The sequence below is a fragment of the Chiloscyllium plagiosum genome, unplaced genomic scaffold (genome assembly GCF_037043375.1).
Source record: "Chiloscyllium plagiosum isolate Xiang-an unplaced genomic scaffold, Cpla_swu_hap1 HiC_scaffold_33, whole genome shotgun sequence".
In the NCBI taxonomy this organism is placed as follows: Eukaryota; Metazoa; Chordata; class Chondrichthyes; order Orectolobiformes; family Hemiscylliidae; genus Chiloscyllium; species Chiloscyllium plagiosum.
Genome location: NW_028270171.1, coordinates 13,836,889 through 13,857,235, shown reverse-complemented (window position 1 = coordinate 13,857,235; position 20,347 = coordinate 13,836,889). Strand labels below are relative to the sequence as shown.

The 20,347-nt window shown below is 40.7% G+C and overlaps 1 protein-coding gene across 1 annotated transcript in view; it reads left to right on the top strand.

Annotated features, from left to right (window-relative positions):
• Positions 1–20,347, top strand: part of LOC122542235 (ADP-ribosylation factor-binding protein GGA1) — a 58,423-nt gene that overhangs the window by 20,092 nt on the left and 17,984 nt on the right. Inside the window, exons 4-13 of the mRNA XM_043679761.2 lie at positions 2,056–2,154; positions 3,941–4,064; positions 6,172–6,269; positions 8,947–9,027; positions 9,975–10,112; positions 12,389–12,470; positions 13,280–13,387; positions 15,409–15,564; positions 16,598–16,671; positions 18,274–18,494. Of these exons, the coding sequence (XP_043535696.2) occupies positions 2,056–2,154; positions 3,941–4,064; positions 6,172–6,269; positions 8,947–9,027; positions 9,975–10,112; positions 12,389–12,470; positions 13,280–13,387; positions 15,409–15,564; positions 16,598–16,671; positions 18,274–18,494 (1,181 nt within the window). The remainder of the gene's footprint in view (positions 1–2,055; positions 2,155–3,940; positions 4,065–6,171; positions 6,270–8,946; positions 9,028–9,974; positions 10,113–12,388; positions 12,471–13,279; positions 13,388–15,408; positions 15,565–16,597; positions 16,672–18,273; positions 18,495–20,347) is intronic.

Genomic DNA, 20,347 nt, shown 5'->3' with positions numbered 1-20,347 from the left:
ATATATATATTATTTAAGGGATATGCTGATAGTGTGGGCAAGTGGCATTGAATCTAGATGATCAGCCATGTTTTTTTTCTAATTGAATGGTAGAGCATGCTTAATGGGCTGAATGATCTACTTCAAAGTTTGTGCGAAGATTTGTAGCTCAGGTGCTCGTTGTTGTGTTTCTGTTCGCCGAGCTGGAAGTTTTTGTTGCAAATGTTTCGTCCCCTGGCTAGGCAACATCATCAGTGCTTGGGAGCCTCCTGCGAAGCGCTTCTTTGATGTTTCCTCCGGTGTTTATAGTGGTCTGTCCCTGCCGCTTCCGGTTGTCAGTTTCAGCTGTCCGCCGTAGTGGTTGGTATATTGGGTCCAGGTCGATGTGTTTGTTGATGGAGTTTGTGGATGAATGCCATGCCTCTAGGAATTCCCTGGCTGTTCTCTGTTCCCTGAATGGCATTCATCCACAAACTCCATCAACAAACACCTCGACCTGGACCCAATATACCAACCACTACAGCGGACAGCTGAAACTGACAACCGGAAGTGGCAGGGACAGACCACTATAAACACCGGAGGAAACATCAAAGAAGCGCTTCGCAGGAGGCTCCCAAGCACTGATGATGTCGCCTAGCCAGGGGACGAAACGTTTGCAACAAAAACCTGAATGATCTACTTCTGCTCCTGTGTTCCTAAGTATTGAAGTCTGTAATCTATGATTTTTAATTTTTAAATTTTTTGCAGACTTTGTTTTAGCTGATGTTTTTTCAGTGCTTTTAAAAACGTTAAAAATACAGTTAAAAGTTTCACATTATTTTGGGAAAGGCTCCACCTTGGAGCCCAACACCATGTAGTTACAGTAAGGAGAATGGTAATGGACCACTCCTGTTTATATCTTGAGTATCCTGCAGGTTGATGCCACAATATAATAAGGGCAACTTTTAATTTTATTGGAATGTGAGCTTTGCTGGAAAGTCAAGCATTTGTTGTTCATCTTAAAATGGCCATCCTTTCCTAGCAATTGGGGATGGTCAGCAAATGCTGCTTTTTGTTAGCCAGACTCACATCCTATTAAAATAATTAAAAGTTGCCCTTTTGGTGACAGTCTGTTGGAGGCTGCCGCACCATCTGTAAAATGAAAACTATAAAATTCTACACAATTGATAAAATAAGAATCACTCCGCTGAGCTACTCATTGACATTTGCAGTTGGGGTCTGTCACCATCATGATGTGATAAGCATCGCTTTCGGTCCTAAATGTCAATCTTAAAATGTCACCAATTCAAAATTCAGAACCTACTGTGCACTTGGCTTGTGAGATTGTATTTTTCTTTATTATATTCATGGGACCTTCTGTTCAGCATTCAGCTATTAACTGGCATGAATTCACTTGCTAATCATTCCATCATTATTATTTGAACATCTCATTGCAGATACATGATTTCTGTAAGTCTGCAGGGTGAAACAAGAACATGAACTTAAAATTTTCTGTTTTAAGCAATCCCATTATGGCTGAGGTACGTTCTTTCTCCAAGCCATTCATACCAAATTGCCCTAGATTTGATCCTGTGTATTAGCTTTGTAAAATCAGGCAAGATTGCCCATCCTGATTGTTGCCCCAATCAAAAGTGCAAATACTGGACAAGAGCAGGAGATTACTTCATTGTAACACTGCCCACAATTAGAAAACCCACAGTATTAATGAACAAAAGTGGTATGTAAAACATGACCATGAGCATTAGATACCAAAAGGTGACTAATTCCCATGAAACCAGGTTCCAGTGTACAGCCAGTGGAGCTAATTTCTGTAGAGTTTTCTCCTCTCCATCCTCCGTAACTTGGCTGAAATTCCAACCAAATAACATTTTGCTTAAATTCCTGGGTTCCAACTGTTCTTCTGCCAAAGTTAACGTCAGATGGGAGGAAGATCTCTACAGAACCTCAGGAGAAGGAAGGAAGCATGTTCTATTTTATTTCAAGAAGTAAAAGGGCAGTAAAGGGTAGATGAATGTATTTTTTAAAATTCATTTTATTCAGTGTCAAAGAAATTTAAATTTCTCAATTTTTGTTCAGGTCCTGGAGACATGTATGAAAAACTGTGGCAAGCGGTTTCATAATGAAGTAGGAAAATTCAGGTTTTTAAATGAATTAATCAAAGTGGTGTCACCCAAGGTAAGTCTCTATTGTAGGGGTTTCCATAATCTTTTAGCCTCATTGTACCATGATGGAAAATAGTTGACTTGCTTGCCATCTCATTCTCATGACTAAAATATAAAGTCTTTGTTTGAGCATAATGGGGACATTTGTAAAGCAAAGGAGAATGTACCTTGTACCATATGGCTGCAGGAACAAGGTCATAATAACATCATATGGAACTGGAGCCTGGGACTGTAGAGCTCCAAGTGAGATGTCCTCTCTTACCATCTGTATATTGTCTTCAATAAAGTCAGCTGCTGGTCACTCACTATTGTAGATTTCTCATTGCAATTGCAATAGCAATAGAGCTGACATTGTATGTTATTTTGCATGGAAGCTTGCTTGAGATATCCAAGTGTCTTCATTGGTGACTAATGCAGAGGACCCTGGAAACCTGTGTTAACAGCTCAGAAGAGTATGAAAAGATACTGAAATTAGGAGGGCCCCTCCAAAATGATGCAGGCGACCAAATTGGTAGTCTAGTCACATAATGCCTGTTTGGATTTGTCTTTTGAGAGAGAATAAAAATTTGAAAATTCTAAAGAACATGGTATTCAATGGTATCTTTCCTGCATATGACTTCCCAGGGAAATGGAGTAGCACTGAATGGATTCTTTATTGGTGGTTTGTACTGCTGGGTTTATCATGGGTAACATGCCAAGAATTCCAGAAAATGATTCAAAGAGCTAACGTTTCCATTTTACAGTGGGGCTGCTTCATTGCTTTACCGGTTGCAGAAAGATTGGAATGTCAGCATTGAAAAATGTTTGGGTTTAAAAGCTAGTCTCTTCAACAAATAAATGGAGTTTCCATATTGATGCATATAAGAATTTCCTTACTTACCTCCATGGGTTCTTCCTGCATTTAAATTTGCCTTTGAGTCGAAGCAATATAATGCATCCCTTACCTCAATGTGCCAGTTGAGAAATCTCCTACTGTCTGCTGCAAGCCCATTTTCACTGGTGAATATTTGCATTGGGCGATACCTATAATTCCATGCACTATAAGGTCGGCGTTATTGGCAACCTCGTAAACATGACCAGAGCCCCACTTGCCGTGCTTGGAAAATGTATTCAAAGTTTCAGCAACAAATGGAACTAGATGCTTCACATGCTGTTATGCATTAATTGCACTGGGGTTGATGTTCTGTCTGCTGCACATGAGTAATCTAGTACATGAAGTTCAGTTTATGATGCTTTCTGTGTAGGCCAAATGTCCCAACAACTTATAGATCATTATGAGGCAGCATGTTTAAAATAAGTACTGACCGTGCTCGACCAAACCTTGCATACCCAAACTAAAAGTAATCTCGAACCTTAAGTGTTGTCCAATCACAGAATCTCCTCTAACAATTCAGAAGTGCTAGCAGTAATACTAACAACCAAATCAAAATTATAATTTAGTCTCGTTTATGCTTGTCAGAAGCTGTACTTGTACTTATGCATATGCAGAAGCTGTGCTTTGCAAACAAATAATGTGAACACACATTACACATTTTCAACTAAGTAATAGCTTGGGGTTGACTATTTCCTGGTGCATTCTCAGCTAATTGATCAGCACCCTCCTCTCATGCTGTACAAATTGTTGTTCCCTTTTGAGATTTGTTATTCTTGTGATTCTGTCCCTGTGAATGTAAGACAATGAGCTTCAACAGCATGTCTTTTTTTCTCTCCAGCAGTGCTTGAATTCTTTATTGTTGAGTTGCATTATTAGTAATTCTAATTTGTGGTTAAGGAGTTTTTAACATTGTTTTTCCCATTAGTATCTTGGAACGCGAGCTTCTGAGAAAGTAAAAGCTAAAGTTTTAGAACTAATGTTCAGCTGGACAGTGGGTCTACCAGATGAGCTGAAGATCACAGAGGCCTATCACATGCTTAAAAAACAAGGTTTGTTCAATACTCTGCTATAAACTACTGCTGTTTCTGACAATATGTCCTGATCCTGAACTACACAATTCTATTGAATAACCACTTTCTGTACTGTAAAATTCTATGATTCTATGTCAATCTGCACTATTATTCTAAAAGCTACTGTATCAGTACCTGTCCAAGTATGTATACTTCATTAAGATGCAATAAAGGTTTTCCAAAAACTCTTATGCTTCTTTGCAAGAGTAATACCAGAACCAAGTAGTGATATCTATCAGAAATGATTGAACAGACTGGCGTTCTTAACTTTGCAAAAGTCAAAGCCAGAGGAGAGTCTGTTGGAGGCTTTTACCCTTATCAGAGAGTTTCTATGTGGAGAGACCACAACTAGTGATCCTAAGTATAAAATAGTTACTAATAAATCAAGAGAAGTTTCTTTACCCAGGCAAGGGTTAGAATTGTAGAATTCACTGCCACAAGCTTTAATTAAGGTGATTTGTGGGAGCAAATTTCAGAGGATGGACAAACAAAAGAGTGAGAAAGAATTGGAAGATTATGCTGCTAGAGTTAATGAAGAAGGGTGAGAGGAGACTCCTGGTAAGGATAAATATTAGATTGGGCCCGTTGACCAAATGACCTGTTTCTGTGCTGTATGCTCTATTCAGTTGTTCATTGCGAATGTGTCCAGCTTTGAGTTTGACTATTGATTGGCAGCACTAAATACTGTGGAATTCCAAGTTTGACGTGTTGTCAAGGTGAGCAGTTTTTGTCTACTTGGAGACTGTAGCCAAGGTTCAATTAGGTGAGGAATTGTCATTTTGTTTGGATCTCTTGCAGGTTGGATTTGGCCTCTTTTTTTTCTTGATTTAGAGAAGTCAGTATTTGCCCACGAGTCACCGTGACTCCCGCAAAAACTTTCCTTTTGAGCAGAAGTAAATGGCTGCAAACAGTCCCTAGTTAACACAGATTTTCACTGAAACATACAAATGTACAAATTAGGAGCCTAAGTAGGCTATTAACCCCTGAGCCTGCTGTGCTTTGCAATAAGGTCATGTTGAACTGACTGTGGATTTAGCTCCATTTCCTGATAACCCCTGATATTCTTGCACTCTTCTGTTAGTAATGAATCCATCTACCTCTGCCTTAAAAATAATCATTGACCTGGTCTTCACTGCTGTGTGGGGAAAGAGTTCCATGGAGTCGTAGAATTTTTACCTTGTGGAAATGGGTCCTTTGGCCCACCATGTTGATACAGGTCATCATCTGTTATTTTTAATCTCATTTCCCAGCACTTGGTCCGTAATCATGTATGCTATGGCATTTTAATTTCTTCAGCTTTCTTGAAAACTTCTGCCTCTACAACCATTTTAGGCAGTGAGTTCATTTTCTGGGTGAGTTTTTTTTTCCCTCAAATACTCTCTCAACCTCCTATTGCTTGCCTTAAAACTATTCACCTGGTTATTGACCTCTCCACTAAGGGGAAATTTTATCCCTATCTATGCCTGAACTCTGTGCATGTCAGTCAGGTCCCCCATTCAGCCTTCTCGGCTTTAAGGGAAATGACCCCAGCCTATCTAATCTCTCTTTAGAGGTGAATGTCCTCTACTTGTTCCCCTTAGAGGGGAATACAATACTCATCTCTCCACTAAACAGGCACTGTTTAATTTTAAACTGTGTCCACTAGTTTTAGTGTCTTCCATAAGAGGAAATGTGAAAGAGGCTTCATTTTTTTAAAACTGATTCCAGCAAATTGAATGCATAATGTAAATTTTAAAGGCAAGTGTTTTGAGTTGAAGACCAGTGATCAGTTGCTAATAAGTGTTGAATTTTTATTTTGAAACTTTTAAAAAATGCTTCATGTGGATTCTTTGCTTGCTATAAAGATAGAATCAGTTATTAATAAGAAGTAACTTGGTGAGAAAGAGATGAAGTACAAAGAGGCAGGTTATAATGGATTTGGGGAGAGTACTAGCAAGTTAATAAGCTGAAAATTCAAAGTTACTAAATCAGAGCTTCTCATGGCCCTGTTTTCACTGTGTTTCTCACATTGGCTGAGTTGTGTGGAAAGTGTTTTGCTGTTTGCCGTGAATTTTCTGTTTTAATATTTTACTGTACTGTTCCACAGGAATTATAAAACAGGATCCTGTATTACCTGATGATGAACCCCTTCCGCCACCCCCTCCACGCTCAAATGCCATGTTTGAAGATGAGGAAAAGTCTAAGGTATCTTGTCCCTGTCCCACTGTGTTGTTTGCAAGAACCAAAACTAAGGACACTGCTGAAGCCAACACTGTTCATGCTGTACTATTAAATTACTCTCTCAAATCTAAAAAGATGCATTTTAAAGAAATTACCTGCACGCTGAAAAATGTAATTAAAGGGAACATTTAATCTTCAGGTCATGTCGCGATAGAGAAGAGGAGCTAGTTTTGGACCATGATAATTCATGTCATTCATTTTAAAGTGTGAATTCTATATTTTGTTTGAGTAGATAAAAGTGCTCAAAATACACAAGGATGCAGGTAAAGTATTCCTGAGAGTCCCCACATTGCCTGTAAAAATTCAATAACGCGGGTGGGTGCTTGAAAGGCTCAGCAGGTCTGACAGCATCTGTGTAGAGAAATCAGAGTTAAAGTTCCAGGTTCAGTAACCCTTTCTCAGAACTAATGGTGGCTAGGAATAAGGTTAGGAAGCATCACTGGACCCAAAACATTAACTTTGATTTCTCACCACAAATGCTGCCAGATCTGCTGAGCCTTTCCAGCAATTTCTAACTTTGTTTCTGATTTTCAACATCCGTATTTTTTTCAGTTTTTATCATAGGGGAAAAGCCAGCTGTGATTGGATGATCAAGGTGAATTTAGTGTTAAAAATGCTTGTAGTTCCAAGGGCTGTTAGTGGAGTGGTAGTGTCCTTACCTCTGGTCAAGAAGGACTGGGTTCAAATACCATCTGCTTCAGAGGTGTCAAATGTATCCGAGCAGGCAGATTAAAAGCACTTTCAAGCAGTTCCAAAGGCTCGTTGCAATGGTAATGTCCCTGTCTCTCAGCCAGAAGGATTGGGTTCAAATCCTATCTGCTCCAGAGATGTTTCGTAACAGCTCTGAACAGTGTTGTTTCAAAAATATCTGTACTACTGTGAATCTATGACTTGTCTACAGCTAACCTTGTTAAACAAACTGGGTATTTGGATGGAACACACCTGGCAGTATTGAGTGCCGTACTCTTTCTGCCCCTGGCGCACAGCGATTATGATCTGTACTTATATAAAATAAAAGCCAAGCTTTTCCCCCTTGGAGAGTTGATTTCTTGTCAGGGAAAGGTGAAATGTTATGTTTGTACTGCACTGTAGATTTACAATAAAACCTTTGCAGCTTAAACCGATATCAATATGTCAAATTATGAGTCAGGAGCAAGGGGTTGAGAAGGGGAAGAGGGGTCCACAAAGAGTGGAAAGGGTCTGAAAAGGATTGCAAAAGGCAGAAAAGATTTTTCAATTTTTCAGAAAAGGAATACATCCCTACAGGGAACAGGAAAACTGAGGTAGTAAATTCCTCACAATGTGGTATCTCTATATTAAAGTCCAGGTGCTACTCTTTGGGGAAATATATTGTGGTTCTAGTGTAATGAACACTGTCAATTGTAAAATTTAATATTGAACAGTTTTATTTCAGATAAATTTGCACTTTTTTGTTTTCACACACCTCAAGTGTTTTGCATACTATGAATTACTTGAAGTCCATTGCTGTGTTGGAGATGGTTTAGCTATAACCTCACTGATCCTCAGAATATATGATTAATGTCTTTTGTGAATAGAAATGTGTCAGTTATTTTTGCTTAAAAGCATTTATTGCTGACATGTGCCTGCCAATTTAAATGTTGTGGTATCAAGGATTCGTGGATTTAAGTTTAATGGATCTGTGATGATCAATGGAGATATTCATAAATTGTAATTATGTTTTGATGTGTAACAGTTTGGGATGCTGGCTGGAGTCATTGTAATATTGTTACATTTTTTTTTAAAGTTTGAAGAGTAACTTTGAAAAGTCATAAGCTTTTTAATATGTAGGCTAGTGGGAGCTAGTAGGCTAGCTTCCTGTTTTGGCTGAGTTCACCATGAAGGACTCTCCTTCTCAACCTGTCCCCTAACCTGAGGCATGGTGACTCTCGAGCTAAACTCACTACCAGTCGCCTCTCGCTAATCGGAGAGAAGTCCGATGCTCTGGTAGGACTAGGGCAACTTTAACTTTTTAGTGTTTGCATCTTGTTATTGTGAGACGATCAAGAACCTTTAATGTTAGAGCAGAACTACTGGTTTCTAGTGTCTGAATAACTTTTGTGTTTTAATTTCTATTACATGAGGTGCTATGATATTTCTGGTGTTTGAAGTTTTTGGAGTTTAAAAACTCCAATCTGAATCTTAAGATAAGATAATAGCTAGAATGACTCCCTAAAATCAGGTGGGATTTTTTTATCAAGAGTTGTGTTAAAGGAGCAGACATACTTATTCATTTTTCCAACTGTGTAAATAAGTAAGTTAGACATACATTTATCTGGTTCCTTTCACAACCTCCGAATGTCCCAAAGCGTGTTACAACCATCAAAGTACATTGGTTTATTGTTACTTTTGTTTAGTAAAACTTCATGTTTGCAAGCCAATTCGATTAACTGGTTGGGAGAATGGCCCGGTTTATATCTGTTGCTGTTGTAGTATTCATTACCATCACTAGATGGTATTGCACATTTATGTTTTCACATTAGCTCTCAAATAGTGCAGAGTATTAGTATGGTAGCACAGTTGCATGTGATATGTAAAATGCCTTTGAACCATTACAGGAAGAGAATTGGCAGAAGTTTTGCCTCTTGATTGATTTTTTTTTTAGTGCAATTTTTTGTTTTAGCTACTGGCCAGACTTCTGAAGAGCAGCCACCCAGAGGACCTCCGAGCTGCAAATAAATTAATCAAGGAGATGGTTCAAGAGGTGGGTCTTGTTGTCTACTTGGATGTGTCCAGTAAAAGTGTATACTAATATCTACATGTACTTTTCTGTATCTCCATTTTCACTTCTGTATCTCATATTGTGGAGGTGTTCGTGCCAACAAATGAATTTTTGCCATCCCAAAGATGTCACGGCTGTACAGCTGTGTCATCAACAAATGTATAGCAGTAACTCACCAGAATGTCTTTGACAGCATCTCAAACCCACAGTCCGACAAATGGACAAGGGCAGTAGGTGAACTGCCTTCTTGAGCCGCTGCAACCATTGTGATATGTGTAGACCCACTTCCTTCTTGGGGAGGAAATTCCAGGATCTTTGACCCTGCAATACTGAAGGAATAGTGATATTTTTCCAAGTCAAGATGGTGTGGAGCTTGTGTCTGCTGCCCTTGTCGTTCCAGACTTCTAATCTAAGGAGTCTTGGAGAATTTCTGCACTGTAAAGAGTACACATTACAACTGGACGTCAGTGGTAGAGAGAGTGGATGTTTGTGGATGTGGTGCCAATCTAGTGGGCTGTTTTGTCCTGAATGGTGTCAAGCTTCTGCAATGTTGCAGCTGCACTCATCCAGGCAAGTGGAGAGTATTTGATCACACTTGTGATTCGTGCCTTGTAGATGGTGTGCAGGTTTTGGGGGAGCCAAGAGACGCAAGATTTCTAGCCTCTAACCTAATCTTATAGCCATTCTATTTATATGGCTAATCCAGTTCAGTCTCCGGCCAACAATGATTCCAGAAACTGAATTGGAATAGTGATCTGATTAAAGTTCACCTCAGGGGTGTAAAACTACTGAACCAGTCAGGTCATTTCCCACCACCCCATCACCCTCATTTTCTGTTTTTTCTCATATTGCTAATAATTCAGTAAAAGTGTTCTACTTGTAGAAATAACGTTGTATTAAGAATGAGGTCTGTTCTTTAAACTCTTTAGGACCAGAAAAGAATGGAGAAGATTTCTAAAAGAGTGAATGCAATTGAAGAGGTGAACAACAATGTTAAACTTCTGAGTGAAATGCTGGAGAATTACAGCAAGAACGAAACTTCTGAGAGTAATGAAGAAATAATGAAGGTACATGTGGGACAAAAATATTTTTGTCAGGCTGTGATTATAATGTGTACATGTGTTTGTCAAAGTGAGCATCATCACATGTGGAAAATAAAACTTGCACCCAAATAATGTTTGAACCATTGAACCTGCTAGAACACTGGCTGCAACACCATTCATTGGTAAACCATCCCAGCAGTACATTTCCCACTTCCCAATACTGGTGCCAGTGCCCTGTGACCCCTCCAACCCACTTCTCCTGTGCGACCCCATCCGAGATAATTACCCTTTTGAGATTTGGCTTGTTAATTTTGTGCCAAATTCTTCATATTTACTGTGCAGGGCCTCTTTCCTAGTTCTCTCTATCTGGCTGGTGACTGCATGGACCATGATGACGGAAGCCCTTTCCTACTACAAATTCCTCTCTAGCCATGAGCATATGTCCGAAAAACTGGTACTGGCCAGGTTTTGTAACTTTACACATTAGGGATATACTGTATGGTTTTTGGGGTTATTAGATTGACATAACCCCATGTGAAAACATTGTTTCAATTTAACCTTGACAGCATGTGACCTTGTGCCTTCTCCAGACATAAGAGCCTTGCATGCAACAAGATACCTTAGACCAGTTCCCCTCAGAAGTAGGGAAGTATGTAAACAGCGGTTCAGTTGAGAGGGACCACATGTTACATAGAGCAAAGAGGTTCCCAGTTGTTGTTGTAAAATTACAACAACTTCACACTCACTGCACTATATCTGAGGCAGCGAGTGATGGATGACAGAATTGGAAATATGTCCTCTTCCTCTGAGCACAAAAATACACAAGTGCACATTAGTTTGTATCATTCCTCCGCATGTTGAAGTGTATAATTTACCAGCAAAGCAAAATGCCTTAGCCAGTTAGGAGCTCATGTTGGGAAGTCCCAGACTGCGTCCTTTTGAGAGGATTGAGGGTGTTATCATAATGTTGTGCGCAAGTAGTTAAATGGAAAAATGCTGAAATGGGGAGAAGTATTTCAGAGTTTATCCTATGTTGGTGCTTCCAGAACCATTACCGAGGAACTTGGATTCTCTAAAGATAAATGCAAGGTGCTGCTTTTTGGGAAAGAAAATCTTAGCAGGACTTATACACTTAATGGTAAAGTCCTAGGGAGTGTTGCTGAACAAAGAGACCTTGGAGTGCAGGTTCATAGCTCCTTGAAAGTGGAGTCGCAGGTAGATAGGATAGTGAAGAAAGCATTTGGTATGCTTTCCTTTATTGGTCAGAGTATTGAGTACAGGAGTTGGGAGGTCATGTTGTGGCTGTACAGGACATTGGTTAGGCCACTGTTGGAATATTGCGAGCAGTTCTGGTCTCCTTCCTATCGGAAAGATGTTGTGAAACGCGAAAGGGTTCAGAAAAGAGTTACAAGGATGTTGCCAGGGTTGGAGGATTTGAGCTGTAGGGAGAGGCTGAACAGGCACAGGCTGTTTTCCCTGGAGTGCTGAAGGTTGAGGGGTGACCTTATAGAGGTTTACAAAATTATGAGGGCATGGATAGGATAAATAGACAAAGTCTTTTCCCTGGGGTTGGGGAGTCCAGAACTAGAGGGCATAGATTTAGGGTGAGAGGGGAAAGATATAAAAGAGACCTAAGGGGTACGTGTATGGAATGAGCTGCCAGAGGAAGTGGTGGAGGCTGGTACAATTGCAACATTTAGAGGCATTTGGATGGATATATGAATAGGAAGGGTTTGGAGAGATATGGGCCGGGTGCTGGCAGGTGGGACTAGATTGGGTTGGGATATCTGGTCGGCATGGACAGGTTGGACCAAAGGGTCTGTTTGCATGCTGTACGTCTCTATGACACTGACGGGGAGTATTTCATTCGGTTAATCAAATTCTGGATAATCAAATGCCGGATAACATTGTTTAGCCAAGCATCGGGACCTTGCGATCTTGCCGGATAATCTAATTGGATAATCGAATGCTGGATAATCGAGGTTCCTCTGTAATCAGTTTAGGATTATTAATGGCAAGAAGAGTTTGTCATCCCATTCCTGAAGAAGGGCTTATGCCCGAAACGTCGATTCTCCTGTTCCCTGGATGCTGCCTGACCTGCTGCGCTTTTCCAGCAACACATTTTCAGATCCCATCTGTCTAGACTGCAACAGGGATATCTCCGGCACAGCAGCTCCCATATCTCATCCTGACTCCACATGCTTCTAATTGCTTTTAACTTGAAGTTCCCTGAGATACATGGAGGATATTTGTTCATTTTCCTTAATTAAATTATTCTTTTGTGCATGTGCTCGCTGCAGGAATTGTACCAACGATGCGAAAAGATGAGGCCCACACTATTCAGACTGGCCAGTGACACTGAGGACAATGATGAGGCACTGGGTAAATTAATTGAGTAAATCTATTTAAATTTTATCTACCATATGCATTATTGTATGGATAATTCTGTTGGTTCTAGGCCAGAAATTGCACGACACAAGGTTATTGTCCAACAGGTTTATTTGAAATCCCAAGCTTTTGGAGCGCTACTCATTCGTCACCCCAGTCCAACACCAGTACCTTCACATCTTGGCTACCATCTATTAGTTTTAGTTCAGCAAATATCCAGTTATGTGAAATAGCTATAATTATTCTATTAAAATGAACTTCTGTTACACCATGTAGATGTGATGCATGTGGGAGAAGTGAGCTTGCTACATATAGGTGCAACATCTTTCCTGTGTTTACATACATGCGACACTATTGAAAAGAAATGAATGCAAGAATTGACTTCTAACTGACCACACTTTGCTCCAATTAGACTTTGTGGCTGTGTAAACAAATTGCATGTCATATATGCACAGACGTACAGCAGATGTAACTCTAAAATAAAAGCACAATCTACTGGATTGTGCGAGAATCTGTTCAAATGGCTGGCATTATTTTAGAAACTTGAGCATATTTTCTGTTTCTGATGGAAAACACCTTTTGTATTTCTGTCATTTTCTCCTTGAGTTTTCTCATTTTTATTAGACTTGGCTATCCGTATCCAGCTAGAATTTATACTTGCTGCATGACCTTATGATCCCTCGGGAGATATGAACTGCAGGAAGTTAAGGAACAGTAGGTGCTGTAAGTGAACAGGTTGTGTTTAAAAAGTAAACTTTTTAGTTTATATGCTCATTTCCAACTTTGTTTTATTTTTGCCTTAGCTGAAATCCTTCAAGCAAATGACAACTTAACTCAGGTCATTAACTTGTATAAGAAGGTAGTGAAAGGAGAAGAAGTTAATGGGGTGATTGATCTGCCAAACATTAAAGGTATGTAATGTTATCTTGTACATTTCCCTTGACATGTAGTGCCAGATGTAGCAGAATGTAAAGCATGTAGATGTATCGGACAGTTTCACATTCAACTGCGTGTGTGTTATCTCACCTTTCTCAGCTTGTCGTGTGCAGCCCGTAATATTACTTGCATTTATAAAGCACTTTGTCTCTTCTCAAAGCATGTCTTCCACAGACAAACTCTTGAGGGTACTGTTGTACAGTTACTTGGCAGCCATCCTGAGTCAGAAATATCTCACAAGCAGCGATGACATGAATAGTCAAATAATTTGTTTTCAGTAGCTTTGACTGACAGAATGTTTTTAATATTCATAAACGAAACATGGGCATCACTGGCTAGGCCAGCATTTATTGTCCATCCCTAATTGCCCAGAGGGCAGTTAAGAGTCATTCACACTGCTGTGGGTCGGCAATCATGTGTAGGCTAGACCAAATGAGGACGGCAGATTTCCTTCTCTGAAGCATACTAGTGAACCAGATGGGTTCTTCCTGACAATCAACACTGGTTACGTGGTCATCATTAGACTATTAATTCCAAAGTCTTAATTGAGTCCAAATTCCACCATCTGCCATGTTGGGATTTGAACCCAGGTCCCCAGATCATTACTAGAGTCTCTAGATTAATAGTCAAGGCTGAAAAAGTCTCTTCCCCCTTTCCCAAGGATTCTTTTACAGCTCATCTGAACCAACAGAATAGTTCCTACTTTGGTCATTTGGTTGGACGACCAGTTAATAACATCAACAGCATGGTTTCGATGCCTGTACCGGCTGAAGTCAATGAAGGCCTTGCCTTCTCAACCTCTACTAAGATGTGGTGACATTCAGGCTAAAACTTGCCACAAAGTTGTCTCTCTCTAATGAGAGCTGATGGTCCTCTGCATTGTAGTTACTTTTGCTGATATCACATCTGATAGATGATACAACTGTTCCTTACACATTCACAAATTTAACAGCCTCTTCTATCAGATGAAATACGAGTATGGGACTTAAACACACAACTTCTGGCCTAGAGATCATACCGTGGCCAACTGAATCATCATTGATGTATCTGTATGGTAGTAACGTGACTTCACATCCGATCATTTCCTGGATTCGATGATATTGAGAGGAAGTCAACATGCCTCCAAATAACTGGGTTAAGACTCTGCTAAACTGATATGATCTATGTGCAGTGCATATGGACAGAAACTGATAAAGGTGCAAGACCCAGAGAAACTGCAAATGAGAAAACCAATTTGGAGAATCTTGGTTCAGTTTTTGGTAGTATGCGGTTCCATATCTAAATTGCCCACATTTCTACACCACGGCACACTCTCTGGACTCTTTTAATAATGGTTACTTTAGAAATGCTGGTGTTTCACTGGTACAATTGAGTCAGCTTTTGGAGATTTTAATCAAGATGCATAATTGGTTAAAATAGAAGAATTTTAAGTCCAAATTTAACAAGTCCTGAATGATTTATTGCATTTTGCTGGCCCTAGATAATTGTAACAACTGTTTTGCTACTTTTCTGACTGCAGCTTGTAACATACAATAATTGGGTTTTCCAGCATTTTGCAAGTACAGAATGTGGATAGTCTAGATTTAATCCGTGCCCAGTTTATTAACATCAAGAATATGACAACTGTGGAATAATCCATTGACTACTGGGTCAGTACACCACTATGTTTGAAACAGTATCCAACCAAAGGGAGGGAGCAGAGGCACATTATTGAGTAGCCTTATCTCCATCCCATGTTCGGTGGTTCCCAGTCACAGTGCAGCACTACTAAAATGTTCTGTCGCTTTGGAGCTTATTTGTGCTTTTATACCCCCAAAAAAAGCTCCATATAGGAATGAGTGAAGAATAATTTATTTTGTCTTTTTCTTAAATAAATTTAAACTAATTGATAACTAAATTGTCTTCATAGTGGGAGATGATTTTTTTTTAACTATAGTTCAGAAGACTTACATGCTTTGTGACTTAATGTGCTGTTAACTTTTTTTTTGTTATTTAGCCAGCAGTTCAGCTCTACTAGACCTGACGGGGTTGGACACTGGCTCAAATACTCCTTCCTATCCTGCTGTCCCTGCCAGTCAGACCTGGAATCCTGATCTGGCACAGGATCTAAGCAGCTCTGTATCATTACTAGACGATGAATTAATGTCATTAGGTGAGAATTATTTTTGCATTGCTTCTCTCCAAACGTGACATTTTAATATCCCCTTGTTAGCGTAACATTCTACTAACTGTAATTCCAGCATATTAACTGCTGAAACCCTTGTCTGTGCCTTTGTTACCTCCAGAATTGATTATTCCATTGGTTCCCTGATCTGTTCCACCTAAAGCTAAGCTCATGTAAAACTCAGCTGCCCCTATCTAATTTGTTTCAAGTTTTGCTCACTAGTCATCTGTCTGCTGACTTCAGTTTACTCCTGGCTCAAAATTAACACGTGAGAACTTTTTAAAATCCTCCTTGGATTTGACCCCCTCCCACTTTGTAACCACCTCTAGTCCACAAGCGTCTAAGCTCTCTCTCTCTGACCTGTCATCTACCAACCAGCAACTTTAACTGCTCCACTATTGGTGATCATGTTCTTAGCTACCTAGGCCCTAGCTTTCAGTACCTGTTGACTTCTTGTATATCATGTTCAAATTTTATTTGATTATGAATTTTGGAATGTCTTTTACTAGTTAAATGTGCTATATAAATGCAAGTTGTTCTTTGCTTGTGCGGTGTATAGGTTTGGTTTGATTTTAGAGAGTTTACCTTGTCCAGGATGTTATGCATTGGTGCTCAACTAAGTTAGTATTTTACTGTTGTAAGAGATTTGAACTTCAGTGAAGTAGATGGATGTTCATGTCTAGTAGTTAAATGCTGAGCTCCAATCAAAAAGTCCATAGCTTTAAGTCACTAGGCTATCTTGCCTTTTCAAACTTTCATTTACCACAGTTGTGAAAGTTTGGTTTTATTCCATATCAGAAGATTTGCTGATCACTAGTGGGATATTTGAATGAATTAACCATTTGTGGATTTGTTGATTAGAAACTGATTGGTGAGACGTCTGCTCAAAACTGGCCCGGTCTCTACTTGGTCTTTCAGAGAAGTGACTGAACAGCTCGCGGATGCCATGGATTTCATCCCTGTTATGAATTGCTATGTTCGAATCTTTTGTTACAATTCTCTCCTCTTTTTCTCACTGAAGGGCTGAATGATCTAGTTCCTAATGCCGTACCTTCATCACAGTCTCTTGAATCAAGTAACTGGAATACATTTCAGGTAAGAAAATACAGGATATGGGTCTTGATATTGTATTTCATGTAACATTGAACTTACCATATGACATTTTAGAGAGTCATTGTCTTACAGTGAAGAAGCGATCCTTTGACCTAATCTGCACCAAAAACAGGATACCACTTGGACATTGTGAAGTTTCCTGCCTCTATTGCCCTCCCAGTGATGTCCCACCATCCCCTAGATGAAATACATTTTGCTCAAATTCCTTCCTGGCCTTCACCTTAAAAATTTGTTCCCTTGACATTGACCCTTGAACTAAAAAAAAGGTAGCAACTTGCCTTCTGAAGGAAGAAGGAAAATAACCTTTTCAGATTTGGTTCTGAATAATATTTGTTCACTAATTAGAATCAGTTAATTGTCTATCGTGGTAAGCCTAAATCTGTAAACCATTCACTGAAAAGCAAACCATATTGGAAAATTTAAGGCTTTGCTTTACTACAGCATAAAAGGTTCCTGCTCCCCAAATTCAGCGCATTGCAAGAGAGTTAGTTTTCCAAATGTTATGAATGGTTAGTCTTCAATCGAGGAAATCTAATGGCACAGTGGCTAGAGATCCTGTGTCTCAGCTGGAAGCTCCATGTTGAAACTCAACTCAAGACCATGGGAGATGCATTTAAAACACAGCCAGACAGTTGGGTATCAGCATATTAATCCTTCCAATATACCCTCCAGTGGGCAGTTTGAGCAGAGAAGTCTCCTGGTCAGCCATGCTTGATGTGGAGAGGCATCCCTCAAGCTGTCACCTCTGGTGACAGGCTTGTGACCTGTTCCAGGAAATTTGGTCACAAAACAGACTTTGTGCTTTGTCTCCCTGAAGAATGGAAAGAAGAACAAGCATCCTTCCTTTTATGTGAACTTCTGTTCTTTATAACCATCAAAATAAAGATTAGGTAATTATTTTTAGAAAAGTATTCCAAAATTTATATATTTTGAAACTGTAGTTTCAGTTGTCAAACCAAATTTACTATGGCTTAAACTTTAAACGTTAGTGGTTTGTTTAAAAAAAAAGAGATTTAATGAGATAAAAATTTTGGCATGCATGCTATAGAGCAGACTTTACAGTGAAGTACATAAATTACACTGAATTTACAACATGTCTCATCTATGCTGATGTTTATACTTCACACAAGTCTCGTCTCTGCACTCTTAATTTTACTTTATCAGCATGACCTTTTACACCTATCTCACTCACTTATTTGATCCAATTTCTCTCTTAAGCGCATCTGTAGTTATCTCAGTTGTTCTAATTTCTCCTTTCTGGATAAGCAAGTTTATCTGAGTTCCCATTATTGCCTCTAGTTTTATACTTCGCTGATAGCATCTCCTCACCATTTATCATCATAAATTTTAATACTTTGAGTAGGTCTCCTCTGTCTTCTGTTTTCTAGAGAAACGTGCCCCAGCCTTTCCAAACTTGTCTGTTGGTGCTAACCTCTTAATTTTGGGATAATTGTAAATTATTTGTAAACAATTGTAAATTGTTTTTGAACCTTCATCAATACTTCCTATGTTTTTTGTTTTTGTAATACATAAAAGACATGCTCACTTTCCATAACAAAAACACGTTTTATTTATCCCCACTAGTCCTCTGAGTCTGAAGAGCTGAGTGGCCCCGTAACCTCAGCAGAATCCAGCGTATTGTCCTCTGAATTGTTGAAGCCAGCAGCTTCGACAGCTGGCCAGCAAACTCCTGCCCCTGCCTGCGTGCCTGCATCCTCTGGGAGCAGAGCCTTGGATGACTTGGATATGTTGGGGAAAACCCTCCTTCAGCAGTCGTTGCCTCCAGGATCTCAACAGGTCAAATGGTAAGAGACTGTGGGCAGTGGAAGTACAAGTGCATTTTGAGCTAGCATTGTCATTGTGTTTTACCTAGTTGTGGGGAATGCAGCTCATCCAATGGTTCCCACCTCTGCCACCAGTAACAGCTGTGCGTCACTGTGTTGCCAGCGGTTCTTTTCGAGGAATAAGACAGTCATATAGTATATGAACTTTTTTTTAAATGAAAAAATCCAAAAGGTTATAGCTTGTAGTGGAACAAAGTTCTCAGAAGACAGGAAGAAGCCTGAAGGGTTTGGATCAGAGTGGTGCTGGAAAAGCACAGCAGGTCAGGCAGCATCCAAGGAGCAGGAAAATCGATGTTTGGGGCAAAAGTCATTCATCAGGAATAGAGGCAGGAAGCCTCCAGAGTGGAGAGATAAATGGGGGAGGTGGAGCTGGGGAGAAGGTAGCAAAGAGCCCAATAGTGTGAATGGGGATGGGAATGGAGGTGATAGGTCAGAGGGGAGGGTGGAGTGGATAGGTGGGAAGGGAGATTGGCAGGTAGGACAGGTCATGGGGACGGTGCTGAGCTGGAAGGTTGGAACTGAGGTAAGGTAGGATGAGGGGAAATGAGGAAACTGGTGAAGTCCACATTGATGCCCTGTGGTTGAAGGGTCCCGAGACGGAAGATGAGGCATTCTTCCTCCAGGCGTCGGGTGGTGAGGGAGCGGCGGTGAAGGATGCCCAGGACCTCCATGTCCTCGGCAGAGTGGGAGGGGGAGTTGAAATGTTGGGCCATGGGGCGGTGTGGTTGATTGATGCGGGTGTCCCGGAGATGTTCCCTAAAGCGCTCTGGGAGGAGGTGTCCAGTCTCCCCAATGTAGAGGAGACCGCATCGGGAGCAACGGATACAATAAATGACATTGGTGGATGTGCAGGTGAAACTTTGGGTGTGGAAGGTTCCTTTGGGGCCTCAGATGGTGGTGAGGGAGGAGTTGTGGGCGCAGGTTTTGCAGTTCCTGCGGTGGAGGGGAAGGTGCCAGGACGGGAGGGTGGCTTGTTGGGGGGTGTGGACTTGACCAGGTAGTCACGGAGGGAACGGTCTTTGCGGAAAGGGGTGGAGAGGGAAATATATCTCTAGTGGTGGGGTCCATTTGGAGGTGGCGGAAATGTCAGCGGATGATGCGGTTAATGTGAAGGTTGGTAGGGTGGAAAGTGAGGACCAGGGGGGTTCTGTCCTTGTTCCAGTTGGAGGGGTGGGGTTTGAGGGCGGAGATGCGGGATGTGGATGAGATATGTTGGAGGGCATCTTTAACCACGTGGAAAAGGGAATTGCGATCTCTAAAGGAGGAGGCCATCTGGTGTGTTCTGTGGTGGAACTGGTCCTCCTGGGAGTAGATACGGCGGAGGCAGAGGAATTAGGAATACTGGATGGCATTTTTGCAGGAGGTAGGTTGGGAAGAGGTGTAATCCAGGTAGCTGTGGGAGTCGGTGGGTTTGTAAAAAATGTCGGTGTCAAGTCGGTCGTCATTAATGGAGATGGAGAGGTCCAGGAAGGGGAGGGAGGTGTCAGAGATGGTCCAGGTGAATTTAAGGTCGGGATGGAATGTGTTGGTGAAGTTGATGAACTGCTCAACCTCCTCACAGGAGCACGAGGTGGCGCCGATGCAGTCATCAATGTAGCGGAGGAAGAGGTGGGGAGTGGTGTCGGTGTAAGATGGACTGTTCTACATAGCCGACAAAGCGACAGGCATAGCTGGGGCCCATACTGGAATGCTCTGCCACAGGGGGCAGTGGAGGCCCATTCTCTGGATTCATTTAAGAAGGAGTTGGATAGAGCTCTCAAAGATAGTGGAATCCAAGGGTTATGGAGATAAGGCAGGAACAGGATACTGATTAG